At 50.2% G+C, this 20,735-nt stretch overlaps 1 protein-coding gene across 1 annotated transcript in view; it reads left to right on the forward strand.

Annotated features, from left to right (window-relative positions):
- Positions 1–389: 389 nt before the first annotated feature.
- Positions 390–20,735, forward strand: part of Kiaa1549 (KIAA1549 ortholog) — a gene marked incomplete at its 5' end in the record, with an annotated part of 128,265 nt that continues 107,919 nt past the window's right edge. Inside the window, one exon of the mRNA XM_037204298.1 lies at positions 390–834. Coding sequence (XP_037060193.1) covers positions 390–834 — 445 coding nt within the window. The remainder of the gene's footprint in view (positions 835–20,735) is intronic.

A 20,735-nucleotide genomic window follows, 5' to 3' on the forward strand; every position in this document is an offset into this window, starting at 1 on the left:
TCCTTTCTGAAGATTACTAAGCTCAGGGCAGTAGGCCCAGGTGTCTCCAAAGACCCACCTTCGCAAGGTGGCAGAGCTCTAGAAGGGCAAAGGATGGGCAGAGCTGTGTGCGCCCCCTCCCCAGCCCTTTCCTGTACCCGGGCTCGGGGGAAGAGAGCCCGACTTCTTTCGGCTTTGTCCGCTCTGCAGCCCGGTGGCTGCCCGGGACCTTGGCCGCCCCGCATACACACCTGCTGCCCGCTCCGCATGGGCGGCTCAGGAGGAGCGATCGCCAGCATCTCCGGGTTTCCGACTCTCCCTCCAGAGCCTCCTCCGTGCTGTGCGAGTGCGGGGCGGCGCCGTCCCGCGCGCCCTCCGAGGAGGCGGGTCTTGGGGGAGGGCGGGGCCCGGGACCCGCCGCGCCCTCCGCCGGGCTGCCCGCAGGCAGGCGCCGGGCCGGCCGGAGGTGGTGCTCGCCTCCCGCGCGGGGCCGTGCGTTGCCCGGCAGCGGCTGCGAGGCTCGGGAGGGGGCGGAGCGGCGCGGCCGGCGTGCAGCGGCCCCAGTCCGCGGATCCGGCCCGGCCCGCCCCCGCCTCGCCGGCCTCGCTGCGCGCCGGTGCGCGGCTCCCAGTCCTCGCCGCAGCGGCCGCCCGCGTCCCGGGCCCGAGCGCGCCCACGCCGCGAGGCCGGTGTGCCGGGAGCCGACGCGTGGCCATGGAGCGGGAGCCCCGCGCCAAGGTTGCGCTGGTGCCGGGCGGAGCGGCCGCGGGCCTTCCTCCCGCCACCGCCGCCCGGGGCTGCTGCTCCCCGGCCTCTGGCTGCTGCTGCTCGCCCGGCCGGCCTCGTGCGCCCCAGGTAAGCTTCGCCGAGCCCCCCGGGACGCGGCCGCCACCCTGCCCGCCTTCGCTGCCGCGCTCGCCACCCTCTGTCTCCCCCCCCCCGCCCCCCCCCCGCCCATCCTCTTTTATTCTCCACCGCTCCCTCGCCCTCCTTGCTGGAGATGCTTTTCTATTCTTCCTGGGCCCAGCAAATGAAGGCTGGAGGAAATGAATAGATGCAAAGGAAAAGAGAGAGTGGTTCCTGACCGGTCTTGCTAAAAAGGTCTGCAACCTAGCCTTCCGTGAACCATGTTGCCCGAGGCGGGTCTGGTGGTTTCTGCTCTGAAGAAGCCTATTTTCTTTTTTCCCCTTTGCAAAATGCAGGCACTGGAATTGTGTTTGTGCACAGCTGTGTGAATGTGGCGTAGCGAATGTTTTGGGATACTTTTATTGTTGGGGCAAAGGGCTGCATCTGGTGTGTGCTGTAAAGCAGTTGTGCATTGCCATGAACAGCCAGCCAGTGTTCCCCCAGATGCAGGCAAGCTGGCCGTGTCCCCCAGTGCGCCAGGACACAAAGAACATTCAAAGAAAAAAATCTCTTGGAAAGCGCCCTGGCCATGGATCTTTCCAGGGAACTAGCTATTGGTATTGCCTCTACAAAGGCATTACAATGGAGTGTGAAAATATTTTGAGTCTGAAGTGTCAGGGCATGAAAGGAGTCATGGTTGGTTTTTACAATAGATGCAATTTAGTGACTGTTCATCAGCATGGGATTAAGAGACATGATTTATGAGGCGTGTGGGTGGGTTTTGTTTGTTGAGGAAATGATTTAATTTCATGTTGTTTCTCTGAAATGTTTATTTGTCCGCCCTGAGTGTGCATTGGAAGGATGGCCTGGAGACCATCTCCGTGGTGACACACAGGCAAGCCGGTGATTGCCCCAGCACACGCATGCTTGGCTACTTTGTGGGTAGGAAAGGGAAGGTGGAAAGCTTCTTCACACTGCACAGGAAAACCAGAAAAGCCGTGAAAGCAGCTCAAAACCCTCCCTGCTTGTGGGAGCAGGGCCAGAGGACTGCCAAGTGGCTGGGAGGAAGTGGGACACATTTGAAGGTGTCCCTAGGCCTGATTGTGGGCGTCAGAACCAGCCCCACGAAGAAGCGGATGGTGGGGTAGAATCCGGGAAGGGACTTCAGGGAACGTAGATGAGACTGCTTCACTCACTGGGGAGGAAATTGAGGCAGAAACGGCTCCTCAAGGTCACAGGTTGGATGAAGACAGGAACTGCAGTATCCACCCATTCCTTTCACTGTTCTTGACCCACAGACAGGGTTCACAGCTGACGTCTCCAGAGGTTTCCTTTAGCTGGGGGAATCCTGCCTCAGGGAACCGCACCAGAGGCGAGGTTGACAGAGTGGGTCTCTTAGACCGGGTACACTGGGTGCAGAAACTTGGCCTAAACTCCCAGCCTCCTCCTGTCTCCGTCTCACTCCATGAGAGCTGCAGTCCAGAGTTCAGAGGAGTCAGTCCTTTAGAGTGCTGTCGTCTTTAGTCAGCAGAGAAAGGTGGAGTCTGCTGGAGTTGTCCATCATGGGACCTAGCTCGCTCATTGTTTCCACTGACGTGTGTGCCAGGTGCTGCATTTTATGGATGTGACCTAGTCACATCGGGGCTTAGGCTTTAGGACCCCTACCTTACGGAGGAGGGCCTTAGCAGGTGTCCAGGAGAGTCTGCCTTCAGGCTATGGTATACTTAGCTTCTGGGGCCCCAACGACTTCCCACATGCACATTGTCCTCTGACTCTTCTAGGGAGGTTGGAGAAGATAAAGTTATTTTGCTAAATTTAAAGTTGACGGTAGGTTGGTCGACACCGCTTCACCCTTCCTTAGAAGTCCTTTTCTGTTCCCTGGCCACCCCAATTCAAATACCCAACCCGGAGACTTGAAGTGACATGTCTCTTCTAGAGCTGACGTCGCAGAGGCAGAGACATCATCCTTTCACTAATTTGCTCACTAGGCCTCTCTAGTTGGCACAGCTGCTTCTGGGCAGGAGCACAGAGTGAGATCCAGTGTGCATAGCATCCAGCTTCAGGGGCCTGGCCTCGGGGACCCAACTGCAAACAAAGCTGTTATGTCAGCAAGGGTAGACCCAAGTGTGGATGTATGTACCCAGTCTGAGTGAACTGCTAGGTGGAGGGTCTTCAGGGATGACCTCTTGATGGTGACCCGATTGCAGGCTCTGGGAAACCAGCTTGGTGGAGGGTGGCTTGGTAAGGTGCTTAGGTGGCTTGTGGGATGCCTGGGCATGGCCAGTGGCTGTTGATCCTGGGACGCAGTGGTACCAGGATCTCATCTTAGTGATGTACCTTCAATAGCAGTGTGGGCAGAGAGACTTTGCTGAGGGCTGTCCTAAGGGTGCAGGGGGTCCTTAATCCTGTCTGCCGTTCCTCTGGGAGGCTGCAGTCCCTCCTGTATTGGGGATGATAAGCCCCCCCCTTCAGTAACTTTCTCTTTGGTTCAGTGGAGTTGATTTCCCTTATTACAGTCTTCAGTGAGATCTCTCTGTGCTGTATTGCTCCATTGCCAATTTCTATTTCCTTTCGCGTTTTAAATGCACGATTTTTTTTTTTTTCTTTTTAAAGAAAACATTTGTAGGTTAGGTTCGGACTTCACTGTTGTGGAAAACAATCTGAAAATGCCTGGGGACTTACTTTGAATGTAGTGCTTTTAGGTAGCCAGCCAACACAATGGGGAAGGAGAGAATGGCACCCCATTCCTTATACAGAGACAAGTCTGTTTAAGAACTATAATCATCATGGAATTGACAGCGTGGCAGAACCTAGAAATTAATGAAAGGGGCAGAAAACAGTCACTAAGGACTTGGGTTGTGACTTAGTGGTGGCGTTGGGTAGCATGCATGGTCCTGGGTTCAGTCCCCAGGACCAGAAAGGACAGGAGGGTGGCTCATCCACACAGCCCACGGGTAGCACTGTAAATGGTTTAGGTTTGGTTTCTTTTTGAGACAGAGTTTTGCTATAAAACCCAGGCCTTACTGTGTGGACCGGGCTAGTTTTGAACTCGTGACAGCTCTGCTGCTTTGCCTCTTGTGTGCTGGGATTACAGATGTGTGCCACCATGCCTAGTCCTCTTTTGTTGTTACTATCTCTAAAGTGAGAAATTATATGTGTAATTGTATTTGTTGTTTCTACTCATGCTCAATTTTCTTTTTTAATAAAGTTTTTTTGAGCTGCCATATTTTTTTTGTATGTTTTGTTTTGTTGTTGTTGTTTGAGACGGGTTTCTCTGTGTAGCTCTGACTGCCTTAGAACTCACTCTGTAGGCCAGGCTGGCCTCAGACTCACAGAGATCCTCTTGCCTCTGCCTTCTGAGTTCTGGGATTAAAGGTGTGGGCCACCACCAACCGGGCAAGCTGCGGTGAATGTCATGGTGATTATCTATACAGATACGTCTTTGCTCCTCTCTCTGTTTTTCCGTGTATATGGGTCTTTATTTTTATGCATGTATTTGTAGAGTGGGAATGATAATGTGATTAAACTGTTGTATGTGCCTGGCTGGCTTCCCGTGTGTTTTGCTTGGAGTGTGGCTTACTTTGAAGGTGCTCAGGATGTAGTTGCTGAATGAATCAGTTTTCTGAACACTGTAATGCTAGAAACAAACAAACCTAGAAGGTTATAGACTTGATGTCCATCATTATATTCATTGATTATTTATTTTGTTTTTATTTTTTATTTTTATTTTTTGAGACAGCATCTCTCTATGTAGTCCCAGATGTCCTGGGTCCCACTATGTGGACCAGGCTAGCTCGAACTCACAAAGATTCTTTTACCTCTGCCTAGCCAGTGTTGGGATTAAAGGTGTGCAGCATCATGCCTGGTTCCTTTGATTATTTTTAAACACTTTTGTTACCTAAATTTGTAATACGTTATTTTAATTTTCACCTTTTACATTTCTTTAGTGTTCGATTTTTATTTTGTATTTGTATTATTTGAATTTCTTCATTGTTACCACTATCATATTTCCCCTTCCAATGTGTTTTCGTTTACATGTAATTAATCAACTAATTGATTTTTGAGGCAGGGTCTCATATAACTCTGCCTGGGCTCAAACTCAGTGTGTAGCTGATGATGACCTTGAAGTCCTGATCCTCCTGCCTCCACCTTCCCAATGCTGGAATTACAGGTGTCACGGTACCCCATCTTATACATGGTGGTGGTTAAACATGGCACCCCATCTTATACATGCTGGTGGTTAAACATGGCACCTCATCTTATACATGGTGGTGGTTAAACATGGCACCCCATCTCATACATGCTGGTGATTAAACATGGCACCCCATTTTATACATGGTGGTGGTAAAACACAGTACCCCATCTCATACATGCTGGTGATTAAACATGGCACCCCATTTTATACATGGTGGTGGTTAAACACAGCACCCCATCTCATACATGGTGGTTGTTAAACATGGCATCCCATTTTATACACGGTAGTGATTAAGCCCAGGGCTTTGCGCATGCTAGACAAGCACCCCACCATCTGGACCATGTCTCAGCCTCTTCTCTTACATTTTGCATGATTGAAAAAAAAAGTTCGTATGTTTGGATGTGTGCGGATGTGCTTGTGTGTGCCATGGTGAGCGTGTAGAGGTCAGAGGACAACTTGGTTCAGTTGCTTTTTCCGGTTGTACATGGGTTCCGGGGCTCAAACTCAGGGTGCCTGGCTCCAGTGCCCAGTGCCTGTCCCTGCTGACTCATCTCACTGGCCCCTCTTTTATGTAATTTTGAGACACAGAAGTGTGCAGTTATGGTGATGAGCAAAATCTGGTAGCGTTTTCTTTGTGTAACTTTTCCCCATGCATTTGTGCTATGGCTTGTTTAATTTTTATCTGTCTTAATGAGCGACTGGTCATTTCAGGGTGAACATTTGTAAGACCTAGTTTAAAATTGTGAACAAGGACTTAAAATGTGTTCGAAGTGTGATTCCCAGATCTCCTGCACCTTGTTACTTGGGGTTGGGGAATGCTTGTGGAGAGTTTAAACTTCTGAAACAGAGTGCAAGCCTTGAATACCCAGCACTTGGGAGTAGAAGCTGGGGGACCTTGAGTTTGAGGCCAGCCTGGTCTACATGGTGAGACTTTTCTTCAAACAAACAGGAACAGAACCCAAAACAACGAAGGGATTTAGATTTCTGGAGCTCATCTTCCCCTAAATTCTGATCTTTTGGTAGTGTCTAGGGGATCTTTATCATAACAATTTAAAGCCTATCTGTAGGGATTTAATACTTTGGAACTGTTTTCCTAAATAGTGCAGACCCATCACATGGCTATTAATAGAGACAGATGTTTTATGTCTTATGGTTGTCCCTTTTATTTTAGTTTCATTTATGCGTTTTAAGTGTACGTGTGCCCGCGTGTATGTGTACAGGTGCCTATGATGACAGGAGGGCATCGGACCCCCTGCAACTGGAGTTCCAGGCACTTGTGAGCCACCATGTAGGTCCTGGGATTTGAACTCCTGTCCTCTGCAAGTGCAGCAGGGAGCTCTTCAGGCTGAGCCATCTCTCCAGCCCCACAGCTGTCTTTTGACCACGAGAACATCTGAATCAAACCGTTCTGTTGAAGTCGGTTTTGGTTTTTCTCTTGCCGCTTTTGGTCTCCCCTGGGTCACAGGGCTCTGCGTCGGGTCTCCCGCCCAGCTTTGGGCGCTGCAGCTATAGTCTTTGTCAGGAAGTACCTTCCTCCAGCCTGAAAGTAGAGGCCCACCAGGGAGCTGTTAAAAGTCACCAGGGACCCGGGAGCAGGGGTTTTCTGTGTGCCCTGGGTGGTAGCAGCAGCTAATTACAGTGGTTATAATTACACCAGGTGGCTTTTCCTAGAGAGGAAGATGGCATTCTGACTGGCGGCATCTGTTTGCAAGTCTGACCGCCAAACTTTGATGTGTGCTTAGGTGGCAGGGCTGCTGGACTGATTAGGAACCCAGGGTGTATACCCTTCTGTCCACAACTTACCGTGGGACCACAGACACGTAGCCTTGTCTACACCAGTGGTACAGAGTTAAAGTTCCCTTTTGGCTATCTTGGATGCCTTGGAATGTATAGATGCAACCAGCCTGTTTCTATCTTTGTCCGTTAGATATGCCAGGCCAATGATCTGCTAAAGACAGACAGATTTCTCTCTTGTCGCATAAACAACAGGGTCTCACATATCTCAGGCTGACTGCTTACTTCATATGTAGTTGGGAATGGCCCTGAACTTCTGATCTCTTGCCTCTACCTCCCAAGTGCTGAGATTACAGGCATGCATCACCATGCCTGGTTTCTATGGTGCTGGGATTAAACCCAGGGCTTCATGCTAGGCAAGCACCCTACCCCCAAATCTCAGTTTTTTTAAAAACTGTCTGCTGGTTGTCACTCCTGTAATCACAGTTTTCTCAGGAGGCTGAGGCAGGAGAATAGACAGTTTGAGTGACAGTAACCTGGTAAATAAGTGGGACCCCAGCAAAGTAAAACTGAAACAAGGGTGGAGCATTATGGCTTAGCAAGAGGGTGCTTGCTGCCAAGCCTGACGACCTGGAACCCACATAGTGGAAGGAGAGAACTGACTCTTGAAATTTGCCCACCCACGTGCACACACTCAAACAAAATGAATAAATAGTAAATCAATAAAGTCTACCAAAGATGGGGGAAAGTGGGGGGAAAAAAAGGCAGGGCTTGTGTGAGGCTGGGGATGTAGCTCAGTGGTACAGCAATTGCCTAGCATGTTCCCGTTTCTCCCATCTCTGTTGACGGTGTTGTAGCTTCCCAGGGCCGTGGCCTGTAAGTTTTCAGCGTCTGTTGTCATTGGTGAAGATTCATGCTCCTCTCACTGTGGTTCGCGTCCCTGCCGCAGCAGCAGCAGCAGCAGCTCCAGGTAGATGCGGTTTGCACAGTCCCACCCTAGACATTCTGAATTGAAATCCAGAGTTGCCAGGTTCCTAAGGTATTGTGCACCCCACAGTTCAGGTTTGAGAGGCCCCGGGTGTGGAGGTGATGCTTCCACTCCAGCCTCCTGGTGCCCGGGCCTCTGTCCTCCCTCAGGACTTTTCTCTCAGCTCCTGCTCCCTCAGCTTTCCATAGTCGGTGACTAAAGGCAACGCTCAGTACAGTGGCCGCCCCTAGGACTCTGCTTTAGTCTCCTTGACAGCCATGAACAAGTGTGAAGTGATGTCTCTCCGCACAGTTTTATCTTGCGTTACCCCAATGATTACTGATGATGAGCATTTTTTTTAATAGACCTTTGACTGTTTTTATGTCTTGAGAACTTTCTGTCCGGATCCTTTGCCCTTAAACTTACTAGACTAGTACTACTTCTTTTAGACAGTGCTCATGTTCTGGCTGCTGTTAACTGTGTTGGATACCGTGGGTGATGGAATTCTGCGTCCTGGGGCGGCAGTGGCCCAACATGGCTAGTAAAAGAGGTAGAGGGATGGATGTGGAGCGTGAATTCTGTCTTCCCCAGATGGATACCCAGCTTCCATGAGGCTATTTCTCAACCCAGGGGAACGGCAGTGTTGGAGAGGGCCAGGTCTTCGGGGGGCGAATGTCTACTGCTTTGCATGCTTGCTGTGTATGCTCCAGAGATGAAATGTGACAGTAAGAAGTTGAAGAGCTGAAACAGACACTGAGCCAGTCTTGGGGCTGGAGGAGACAGATGTTGCTGGGCGGGGAGGCAGAGAGGGCAGGAGTGTATTTGCTCATGTTTGGGAGGGACAGGAGCCAGGGCGAGCACGAAGAAATTCATAGAAATTCTAGAGAGGAGGGATACGGAGGAGACCCAAGCAGCTAGCTCTGGAGGCAGAGATGCCTCCAGTGAGTGACTGTTCATGGAGGGAGGGAGGTGACGAGAGGAGGGTGAGCGGAGGTGGAACTGGGAGCTGAGAAGATGCCACTGCTTTCCACAGGAGAAGAACGAAGGACATGCCAGGCAGGGAGTTGGAAGGACAGTCTTGGTCGGAGGCCAGGTGGACACTCTGCTCATCCCACCAGAGGCTTGGTGGGGAATGAGCAGGTGGCGGTGGCCCTGAGTTGGGCTAGTGGGGAGGCCGCGTTTCCTGTGGTAGGCTGGCCGTTCACAGCCGTCATTAGGAAACTCTTGCTGAGGCCTTGTTTTGGCTCCTCTTGTTTGGGCCTGTGGAAAAGAGCCCTTCATCATTTAGCATTTTGGGTGCGGGGGATTAGCTTTGGAGCCAGACAGTCTGAAGGTCTGTTTTAAAATGCTGGGGAGCTTTCAAAGGGTGTGTGTGGGGGTGGGGTGGGGGGGAGAGTTGGGGGGGCGGAGCTGAAAACATCCGGAACAAATGGTCTTCCAGAGTCAGCTTTAGAGAACTTGGGCAAAGCCCAGGGCTCTCGACTCCAGTGTGGTCCCCGAAACAAGCAGCATCAGCATGACCTGAGAGCCTGTCAGAAAGGCAGAGGCTCAGCGGGACTGTTGCTGGGACCCCAGCCCTCAGGAGGTGGAAGCAGGGGGTCAGGAGTTCAAGGTCAGCCCTAGGGATACCGGGAGCTAGAGGCCAGCCTGGGCTACGTAAGACCTAAGACCAAGTCAAAGAGATCCTCCCCCATCGCCAGCCTCCTGAGTGAGCTAGCTACCTTTTAGGCATCTTCACATAATTTGTGTGTTCCCTGAGGTTTGGAAGCTTTAGCCTAGGCAGTTTCTTGATGAGCTTGGGTGCGTTTCAAAGATTTTTGGTGGCTCCCTAATTAGTGGGGGAGTCCTTACGTTGGTGTAAAAGCCCAGCCCAGCTTTCTGGGGAAGTGGAGGGTAGCAGGCTGAGCTGGTGTCTGGCTGGATGTGGTCAGAGGTCTGCTCCTGCTCGGAGCTTCTCAACAGGGGACCAGTATGGCCAGTCATGATTTCCTAAGCTGTGTGGACTGGAGTCAAGTGGGCTAGCTGATCAGGATTATAGAAACCCTTGCAGATAGGGAGCCAGTGGTGACGAGTGGGTGTGTCTCCGGCTCCCGAGAGGGAGGAAGTTGTGGCACACTATCACTTGGATGGGCCTCGAGAAGCTCTGAGTGACACTGGCCAAGGGTGGAAGGTCAGATGCACAGATGCTGGACAGTTCTCCTTAGGCGAGGTGCTGGGTGTAGAGGAGGTTTTGGAGTCAGTCTGAAGGGTGGTAGTTGCACGGGCTTGGGAGGCGGAGCCTAGAGAGTTGTGTAGTTACTGAGTGTCCCTTTCCTAAGGGGAAGGGTTTAGGAAATGGGTTGTTTAAAAAGTGACAGTGGTGGATTGGGGCCTGGTTGTTAGGGACGCAGGAGTGACCCTCGAACCGGGCCTCTGGGGTCTAAGCGAGCGGGAGGTGGCCTCGGGAACCCCAGTCAGAGTCAGGTGATGGGTGTGGGGGACACGTCAGCTGCGGATGGCCAGGGCAGTGGTAACAAGGTTTCCCTGGATCGGGTGGCACTAGCAAAGATCTCCAGGCTGCTCTACCTCAGGACTGACTGCCTTGGCTCACTTGACCTGCCCTCTCCTCCCTTCCCACTTTAGGTTGTTGATTGAGGTTGAGGGCTCTTTTTCCTGGGCCACTGTTGGCTGGGCAGGGCAGCTGGACGGAAGGGTTGGCATTTTCATGCTGGGCCTGCATAGAGGTGGAATAGAATCGTAAAAAACATTTTTCTCCTTTTTTTTTCTTTTTTTTTTTTTTTTTTTTCTTTTTTCTTTTTTTTTTTTTTTTTTTCCTTTTCTTCCTTCCTTCCCTTCCTCCCCTCCCCTCCCCTCCTCCCTCCCCTCCCCTCCCCTCTTCTCTTCTCTTCTCTCTCTCTCTCTCTCTCTCTCTCTCTCTTTGATAGAGTTTTGCTACACTCTCGAACCTAAGTGATTCTCCTGCCTCCAAATAGTGTAAAAAAATTGTAAAAATCTCACTGTTCTTCGCAGCCCTCGGAACTGGGCTTTTCCATGTTTTTATGTGTTTTGAGAGTTACAATAGCGTTCTTGGTTCCCCTCCCTGATTATAAAAACAATATGCCTTGGTTGCAATAATTAGTACTCGCTGTTCCTTCTGTCTAGAACATTCTTATCTCAGATGTTATCTACAGTTCCTTCCCTTCCTGCTGATCTCTTCTCAGCTCCCACACGTCAGAAGAGTCGATTCTCCGGCAGGAATGCTTTCATCGCTCCCGAGTTCCTGCCCGCTTTGTTCTGCACCCCACACTGTCCCCACCTCTGTGTCTGTCGTTTTTTTTTCCTCAGTCCCATCCACTAGACCACAGTGTCCTGTCTCCCGCAGCACAGGCTTGCTTTGCTCAGTGTTTTGGTTCTGTGTCCTTTGCCCATGTTTGTAGCGTATCTCCCTGTGTGCTGGGCCCTCCGGCTGTACCACACGTGACTAGGTGGTGGGTCTCCTCGGCAGGTGGATCGAAGCAGGAGAGGATGTAAGAGATTCAGCGTGGGGTGGTAGGGAGCCCCACCGCACGGTGCCTGAGTTAGTGTGCTATGGCGGCCAAAGTGCCGCCCCTGGAGGGCTCAAACGGCAGACGTGATGCTCTGTAGTTGGCGATCATCGGTGTCGCCACGACCCCACTGAAGGTGCCGAAGCTGGATCTGTTCCAGGTCCCGCTGGTCGCCGTGGCAGTTTCTGACTTTTGGCCGTATCGCTCCATCTTCCCTGTGCGTCTTTTCAAATTTTTACCTCTTTGTAAGATGGTCACCATGGATCGGGGGCTCACTTACTCATGTCTGATCTCATATTAATCAGTATATCTGTGGAGACCTGTTTCCACATGAGGTCATACTCTGAGGTTCTTGGAGCTAGGACTTTGTGGGAATTTTTCGGTTCAGCCCATGACAGTGTTGTTTGCACTAAAAGCTGAAGGAGGCAGAGGGTGAGTGAGCCCAGAAGGTCTTTCAGGGCACAGTGTTCCCCGCAGAGGACACGGCCGTGCAAAGGCCTTACGGCAGGAAGTCATCCAAGCCTGGGCCTCAGAGGAGGCCCAGTGTGAAGTGTGGAGGTGGCAGGATGAAGGATTAGGTGTGAGAGGAAGTGGGTCCTGGCTGTGGAGGATCCTAACAGGGCTGTCATCAAATGGCGGACTTACAGTGTAAAATGTGCTACACATTGAGGCATTCAGATGGTTTGGAAGAGTTACAAATTAGCAAGCAAAAATCACCTCACATCCTACTACTCCAGATAAATGCTGTGGCATTTTGGCGTCTCTCTTTTTCACACATACAAGCACACATGAACACACATGCAGAGTGGTCGTATCATACCCGACATGTTTGGCACTTTGCATTTTTTCATTTCACACTCCATTGTGGGATCTTTGTGTTGTCAGGAAGTGTGGGTCTACACCACAGGCCAGTTTATTCGGTGCTGTGGATGTTCTCTGCTGCAGTTAACCAGGTTAACGGGTTGTAATTTATTGCTTTAAACTCTTGAGCGTTACTACTGTACATGCATCTTTACACACTTTTCTAATAACTTCTGTAGGATAAATTCCCAGAAATAGACTCATTGGCCTAGTCAGTGTGCACACATTAAATTTTGATGCGCCCTGCCAAATTGCTCTCTAGAAAAGTTGAAGCAATCCACATTATCTCTAGCAATGAGTCAGAGCGATGTTTCATCCCTCTGTAATACAGCTCGTCACTGTCCCTCATCTCTGCCAAGCTCGAAGGTAAGACACATCTTCATAACAGTTGCATTTCTTTGATTGCTAATTGGCATTTGAGCCTTTGATCAAGTTCCCTTTTGACATTCTTTCTCTGGTTTTCTGTAGAAATCCCAGGGCCAAGGGACTAGAGAGAGGATTTAGTGGATAAGAGCACTTGGTGAGTAAGCATGAGGTGGCCGTGGGGACCTGAATTCGGGGACCTAGCACTTATATCAAAAAACCTTTTTACTAATAACCCCAGAGCTGTGGGGGGTGGAGACAGGAGAATGGCTGGGGCTTGCTGGATGCCAGCCTAGCTAGTTCAGTGAGAGACCCTGACTCAAAAGAAGCAATGGAGCGGGCCACCCGACATCTCCTCAGACCTGGAGCACGTCCGCAGGTGTCCACACACGACACTCACTCACACCCCAGAGCTGCCCCGGGAAGAGCGGGAAGAGCCGGAAGAGCCGATCCAAGCATGGCGGGAGGCAGTATCGCTCTTGTCTCACCTACAGAACACCTGCCAGGCCTGCGAGGGAAGACAGCCTCACAGGGCTCACCAGCTTGCTTAGGGCCACACAGCTAATGAGTCTTCTCAACCCTAGGGGTGGTGTACACACCCCAGTCAGGCTCCCGTGGTCTGGGCCTCGTTAGTACATGGCTCTGTGGTGTCCCCCATGAAGATGTTCATTCGCAAGCCTTGCTTGCTTGGTGGGATGAACCCTGTAGACGGGTCCATGTGACCCCCCCTCCCTCCCCCAGAGGGCACCATGCCGGTCGCATGGCACAGGCCTTCGCCGAAGGTCATAGGAGGTTCACACCAAACCTCTGTTGAGGGAAATGAATAAGGCAGGCATCCCAAAGCTACAGATTGTATGGATAGTCATTTTGTTTTGTTTTAGTAATTGAACATTTAACAGGAACAGTTTCAAAAAAAATGAAAATTCCCCTTACAGAATGCATTCTGTTGCTCCTGGCCTGGAGGGTAATGTTCTGTGATGTTGGGTGACATTTTCTCACTGTATTTTCCTCTTTGCTGTGACCTGAACCCTATCCTGTGGTCTTGAAAACATCGTTACTTAGATGATGCTGTTTCTCTGTGGCTTGTTTCTGACGGCTTCTTCTTTGATCATGAACTAGGATATGCCTCTGGTTTAAAAATCGATTTCTCATTAACTTTCCAGTGTTGATGGGAGGAGGTCAGTGCCTTCAGACAAGAACCTTGTTTAAATCCCAACGGTGGGGGCTGCGGAGATGGCTCAGTGGTCAAGAGCACTGGCTGCTATTGCACAGGAGCCTGGTTCGATTCCCAGCACCCTCATGATGACTCTTAACTGCCTGTAACTTCAGTCCCAGGGATCTGGTGTCCTCTTCTGTCCTCTGTGGGCACCAGGCACACATGTGGCACATAGACATACATGCAGGCAAAACACCCACACATGTAAAATTAAAAAAAAAAAAAAAAAGATTAAGCCCAGCATGGTGGGCTACCCTTTCCTCTTTCTCCACCCTTTGAGCTTTCTTGTTCTAAGGGAAAAGAAAAAAGAAAAAAACAAATAAACAGTATATTAATATCTTGCATTTGTGCCAGGATCTGATGTTAAATATTAACTTTCTAAATGATTCTCAGAGACACTTTCTTGGACTGTTGTTTTTTAAAAAAGTTACTCTTATCATTGTGTGTGCTCATGAGGGGGGGGGTGCATATGGGCCACGGTGGGCAGGTAGAGGTCAGAGGGCAATGCATACAGAATGTCACCCCTTTCCTGGGGCGGGGAGGGAAGTGGCTGGTACAGGGGTGGGTATGTGAGCAAGTGGAGAGAAGGCTGCTGTTGAGATGCAGTGTCTGGCAGTCTCCCGGTTTTTTCCTGAGGGCGACACAGTCATCCTGTTAGGGAGATGGGGCTGGCACAGGCAGGGCTCTGTGGGAAAAGTGTTTACAGGTGCAGGTTTCATGGCTCACAGAAGAAGGAATCAGCACGGCGTATCTTGATTCTTAAAAGTAGGCTAGAGTTGAGAAAATCCAGAGGGGAACGGAGTAGGCACAGGCCTGGAGAGCCAGGACCACAGTATGCGGCAGTCCCTGTCTCGAGGGAAAAAACCAGCTGCCCCCTGCCATGGTAGAGAAGGCTCCCCATGGGGCTGATCCACTGGGTCCAGCCTAGGCCACGAGTCTGATGACCTTTTCTCGACACATCTTCTCCGACAGCTTCTATACTATCAGATTCCCTCGGCCACTGACATTTCTACTGTAGACTTGAAAAGAGGCGCTCTCTGCATGAACCCAGGAGACATCTTTTGGCCTTGAAATGGGCATCTATTCAGCCATTCTCTTTAAGTGTCAGACTTCATTTTCCTAGTTGTCTATGGACATGACTTGAGATGGTTTAAAAAAAAATTAGTGTTTGGCTAATTACCATGAGGAAATGAATTTTTAGGATACTTGGTCACTTGATGGAAAAAAGTATGCATGAGGTGGAGGAGAAGCTCTGGAGGAGAGGCTCTGGAGATATATATCACTTGGGTTGATGAACTGTGTGTGGCTCGGGGAAGCAAGCAAGGGATTGCCTACACCCGAGAAAAAGTACAGACCAGCCGGAGTCAGGGGCGAAAGTCCAGGTCAGACAGAGGACAATGTCACTGAGTAACCAAGAGTGTCATTTGGACCCACAGTGTTCTCAAATCTCTCAGTATTTGCAGATTTCTGAGGGTAGAGTTCTAGGCAGAACTGAGCCGGGCTTTCCTAGCTCAGACACCAGGAAGTGGTTAAAACAGTGTTAGAACATCTAAGAAACTGTTTTTGAAGAGAAAACAGGACTCAACAAGATGGCTCGGTGAGTCACTAAAGACACTTGTTGTCAAGCCTGACAACCTGAGGTAGGTTCCCTGGGACCTGTGTGGGGGGGTAGGGGAGGGTGGGGGGGGGGGAGGCTGGGGGGGGTGGGGACCAACTCCTGCAGCTTGTCCGCTGACCCCCACATAGTGTAAGTGTGACACTACCTCCACCACATACAATTAATAATAAATGCAATTAAAAAATTTAAAGCCCAGATAGTACATAAAATGACGTGTGAGAATCGTTGGCCGCAGGACAGAGCAGGCCTGTATCATTGGTCAGTAGCATCCTCTGGGTTCACCTCTTTCTGAGGGAATGGCTGGGGTGGAGCCAGTCTGTTTGGGTCATCCTGGGTTGCTGCTTTTCCCCTGAGGAGGCTGCTTTCCGCTGTGAGGATGAGCAGGCCTCTGTGGACCCAGGAGAGGAACACCAGAGGATGTGAGGCACCGTCTCTGCCCACAAGCCCAGGCTGTCGTCATGGGAAGTATGTGAGAGATTGCTAAGTAGCTCCCGAATCATAGAACCTGACAGCTGGCAAGTTACATAAATATTCATAGCTGTATCAGTTTCTACTTCTGTGACTCTGATGGGATGCTCCAGGGCCCACAGTTTAAGGATGCAGGCTGTAGGAGTTGGAGACCGACTGTCAGGGTAGCTAACAGGGTGTGTGTCAGCTGCTTATTATTCTGTTTGAGGCTCGGGTTCTGCCGAGGGAGCTGGGACTTGGGAGCGGTTGCCCAACCCTTGGCTGTGAGCGTGTGCAGATGTGTGAGGGTGTACATGCCTACACAGACACGACAGTCGGTGGGCGCCTAGGAAGGCAGACTGAGTCGTAGAGGGTGGATCAAGGAGAGAGAGAGGGCAGTCCAGATCAGGAGGGGCCAGCAAGTGGCCGTGGGGAGCCAGCTGCACTCAGAGTTACGTGCTGTAAACTGACTTTGAATCTCTGTCCATTCCCATCGCTGGGTCTCTTGGTTGTGTTCCTTACCGCTGTGTCCATCAAGTCCGTTTGATTAGGACAGAGTGATGTCACGACACTAGTGTCTCTGACTGATTTCATCTTCATTGTAGTTGATGTTCCTGGCTGGGTGGAACAGCCTCCTCCCCGCTTCCCTGCCTCTGACCTCTCCTCCTAGCACACCGCAGTGGACTAGGTCTCTCCCTAGGGAGAGCTCCGCTGAGCTGTTGAATATGCTGTCCTTCTTCCCAAAGGCCCTTCCCCTCCGTGTTTCCTGATTTCACTTCTCCCTCAAAAATCCCAGGCCACCCATCACCCTCCCCACAAGGCATGAAGAAGCAGAGTGGCGTAGACACCCTCCTTCCATGTGCGACTCAACTAAATTTATAACCTCCGGTGAGTGGGTCTTGCCTTGTTTACTGTCTCATCCTTGTGCGCTGTGGCTGGGTTCACCATCCTTAGTGAGCACCTGACGAATTGCTGAATGGATGAATGACGGAGGAGTGATTCCGTGAGGGGCACACTGAATGGATAAATGATTGTGTGCACCATGATTCTGTGAGGGGCACGCTGACTGGATAAATGATTGTGCACACGATGGAATGAGCTAGAACAGCTAATGCCACGGTGAGTTTGGTGTGACTGTGGCTTCTCTCTCGTAGATAAAAGGCTCTTGTGAAGCTGGGTATCCTTCATCTTTCATTACTACCTCTTCACAGCTTCTTCCTCCCACATCCAAGCTCAGACCTCTTCACACCTTCTCTTCCTTTGTATCTTTACACTCTCTTGGCTTCAGGAGCCCCCTCCATGTGGTCGGACCCCACAGTACATCTTTGTCCCAGATTCATCCCAACATAAGCTCCTGTGATTGATCGACTGTCAGTCTGACCTGAAAATGGTGGACGTGCACATCTCTGCAGGCTGAGTCCTCGTTGTGATATTCATTTTCAGATGCTTTGGAATGTGAACTGTATTTAGAAGAAAGTACCCATATCTTTATTTCTGTTCCATTAATAGTTTGATGCACTAGTCTCTCTCTCTCTCTCTCTCTCTCTCTCTCTCTCTCTCTCTCTCTCTCTCTCTCTCTCTCTGTGTGTGTGTGTGTGTGTGTGTGTGTGCTTGTGAAGACAAAGGTCAGCCTTGGCTGTTGACCTTGGGATCCATTCACCTTGTCTTTTGAGTAGAGTCCCTCACTGGCCTGGAGCTCTGTATTAGGTTAGACGGGCTGGCCAGTGAGCCCTAGGGATCCACCTCCTCCAGCCCACTGGGTTCTTGTTGTGTTCTGGGGATTACATTCCATGCCTCATGCTTGCAAAGCAGGTACTCTGACGTCTCCATCTCCTCGCTCCCTTCTCCCTAATCTAAAAAACTCTGCATGTATGCATATGTAGTAGACCCTACTTTTTCAAAAAATAGAAATGGGATCATACTAGCCATAGAATTTTGCATCTTCCAGTTTTCATTTTATTGTAAATGTTTTTCATATGCTTTAAAATATTTTTAAGCAAGCACACAATATTCATTTGTAGGGCGGAATTTTCCAAGCCGTTCCTGAATTACTTGTTTCGTGTTTTTATGATGTTGGGGATCCGGCCTGGGGCCTTACACCTGCTAGACCATAGCTGTTCCCCTGAGCTGCATCCAGCCCTTCCTAAACCACTCAGTATCTTATTGGTCCTCCTTGTGCCAAACCACACAATCCTGTGATGAACATCTGTGCGTAGTTCCTTGAGCTTCTGTTTATTCCCTTCAGGATAGTTTTAAGGAAGGAGTTGGATCACAAAGGCTAGATTTGGAAAAGAAAAAGAAGAATCCCCAAGTCAGTGTACATCAGAAAGCTTTACAGGGTGTGTTGGAGACCATGCCCAGTATTGGGGTCTTAGAGTCATAGTTGGTATCGCTGAGCAGTTTTTAGAGGAGACCAGCCGGGCAGATGGCTGCTTGTCCTGAGGCCTGCTGTCTGGTTATTCTCTGCCTCATCCTTCATACACTAGCATGTGCTGACCCACTAAGGGTCAGCCCTTTGGCCACCTGTGAAGGCGAAAGCCCAGGAGTCAGTGTGGGTGGCATTGGGAATCTCAGCTGCCCCAGGGACTGGAGTAGGTGAGCATCGCTGTTCTCTGGGACCCGTGACATGAGTTTGTACAAAGGGACCAGAGCCTGAGGAGGAGGATGGGGGCGCTCCTCCCTGAGCCCCAGAGCCAGCCACATCTGTCCACAGCAGAGTGCCTCTTCGCTGACCCTCCTTTTGCCACAGCTGTATTTAGTGTCTCTATTCTAACTGTTCCCAAACTTGAATTATAGTGATTACTTGATTTCCAAAATTGTGGTTAAAATGCATATAGCATAAAATTTGCCGTCATAACCACTTTTAAGTACAGGGTTGAGCAGTGTTAAGTACCTTCCAGCCCTTTTCATCTTGCAAAACTGAACTCTAGGTCCATTAAAAAACAACTCCCTGTGTGTACCTCCAGTTCCTTGGAGCCACCGTTCTGCTTTTTATTTTTGTGAGTGTGACTCCTGCAGTCCTCTAGATATGTGGAATCATATGGTACCTCCCTTCCATCACCAAGTTCATTCTTGATGTAGGATGTTCCCTTTTTCAGGCTACATAGTATTCCATTCGATGCACGATCCATACGTTTTTCTTTTCGCCTTTTCCACGCATTGGCTACAGCAAGAAGGAAGCATTTTGAAATGAGGGTGGAGCTGAGCAAGAACAAGGTGAGGTGTTCCTGTTGGCCCCCAGTGTCTCTGAAACCAGAAGGAGCCTAGGTACACATTCTAAGCAATGTTGCCAGCATACAGATAAACCCCTAGGATCCAGTTCTCCGTTAACTTCAGTCTTGCCCAGTCTTTGTGAGCTGTCTGCTTTGGCGTTTGATTTTGGAGAGAGAGAGTCTCTTATAGCCCAGGCTGCCCTTACCTAGCCCAGGCTCCCTGTCTAGCCCAGCTTGCTGGTTAATTTTTATTGTCCACTTGACACTTCAGTTAAGGAGTTGCCTCCATCAGACTGGCCATGGCATATCTGTGGGGTCTTTTCTTTTCTTTCCTTTCCTTTCCTTTCTTTCTTTCTTTCTTTCCTTTCTTTCTTTCTTTCTTTCCTTTCTTTCTTTCTTTCCTTCTTCTCTTCTCTCTCTCTCTCTCTCTCTCTCTCTCTCTCTCTCTCTCTCTCTCTCTCTTTCTTTTTTGAGACAGGGTTTTTCTGTGTAGCTTTGTGCCTTTCCTGGAACTCGCTTTGGAGACCAGGTTGGCCTCGAACTCACAGAGATCTGCCTGCCTCTGCCTCCCGAGTGCTGGGACTAAAGGTGTGTGCTGCTGCTACCACCTGGCAGGGGTGTTTTCTTGATTGCTGATTGATGTAGGAGGGCTCAGCCCACTGTAGGTGGTACAACCCCTGGGCTGGTGGGCTTGAGTTGAAAGCTGGTGGCTGACCATAATCCAGAGGTTTCCTCCATGGTTTCTGCTTCAAACTCTTGCCTTGAGTTTTTGCCTTGACTCTACTCACTGATGGACCTGTAAACCAAATAAACCCTCTCCTCCCCTGAGCTGCTTTTGACCCATGGTGTTTATCATAACAACAGAGAGCAAACCAGAGCATCCAGGCTAGCGTGGATCTCCTCATCCTCCGGCCTCCATCTTCCCAGTGCTTGGAATGCAGACATACACCACCACCCCTGGCCGAGAGCTGACTTTTGTTAATATAACGTGGCTTCTTTGGCATGTGCCCTGGTTTCCTGTGTGTTGGTTAGTTTTTTTGTTCACTTGACAAACTAGAGTCTGGAAAAATGGAACCTTATTTGAGGGATTGTCTACATCACATTGGTGTATGGGCATATCTGTGGGATATCTTCTAGATTGATGATTGATGTGGGCGGAACCATGTCTGGGCAGGTGGTCTTGGGTTGCATATAAAAGGAGGCTGAGGGAGCCATGAAAGTGAGCCTGTGAATGTTGGTCCTCCATGGTCCTCCATGCTTCCGTTTCTGCCTTGGGAAGTGACTTGTAAGCCAAAGAAACCCTTTCCTCCTTGAGTTGCTTTGGTTAGTGTGATAGCACAGTGACAGAAACCTGTCTAGGACATTTCCTAGCTAGGTTATTAGCTGCTCCCTAGCGCTGTACATACAGTGTTGTCCCCGGGTGTCCAGGAGGGGAGGGAGCTGCTGGTTCTAGGCACCCCCGAGCACCAGTGTCTCAGGAGCTCACATGATTAGCGTTAGGTATCTCTTGTGCGCCCTCCGGCGTGGTGTGTGTTCTGTCTAGATCACTTCTCCATGATGCTGAGGCAGTGCGCTACATACGGCCGCCCAGTGCTGTTTAGGGGCTAACCCCACGAGTGAAGTTTGTGTATGTTTATGAGGACACAAGTTTAAGAGGGAAAAAACAACAACAAGCTTTTTCATTTTGTTTGCCCGTTGTCTGAACCTAAAGATACAAAAACCTTCAGGCAGTTATGGAAGTAATCCTGCTGACCGACCGCTGGTTTGTATTTC

The sequence above is a fragment of the Peromyscus leucopus genome, chromosome 3 (assembly GCF_004664715.2).
Source record: "Peromyscus leucopus breed LL Stock chromosome 3, UCI_PerLeu_2.1, whole genome shotgun sequence".
Lineage (NCBI taxonomy): Eukaryota > Metazoa > Chordata > Mammalia > Rodentia > Cricetidae > Peromyscus > Peromyscus leucopus.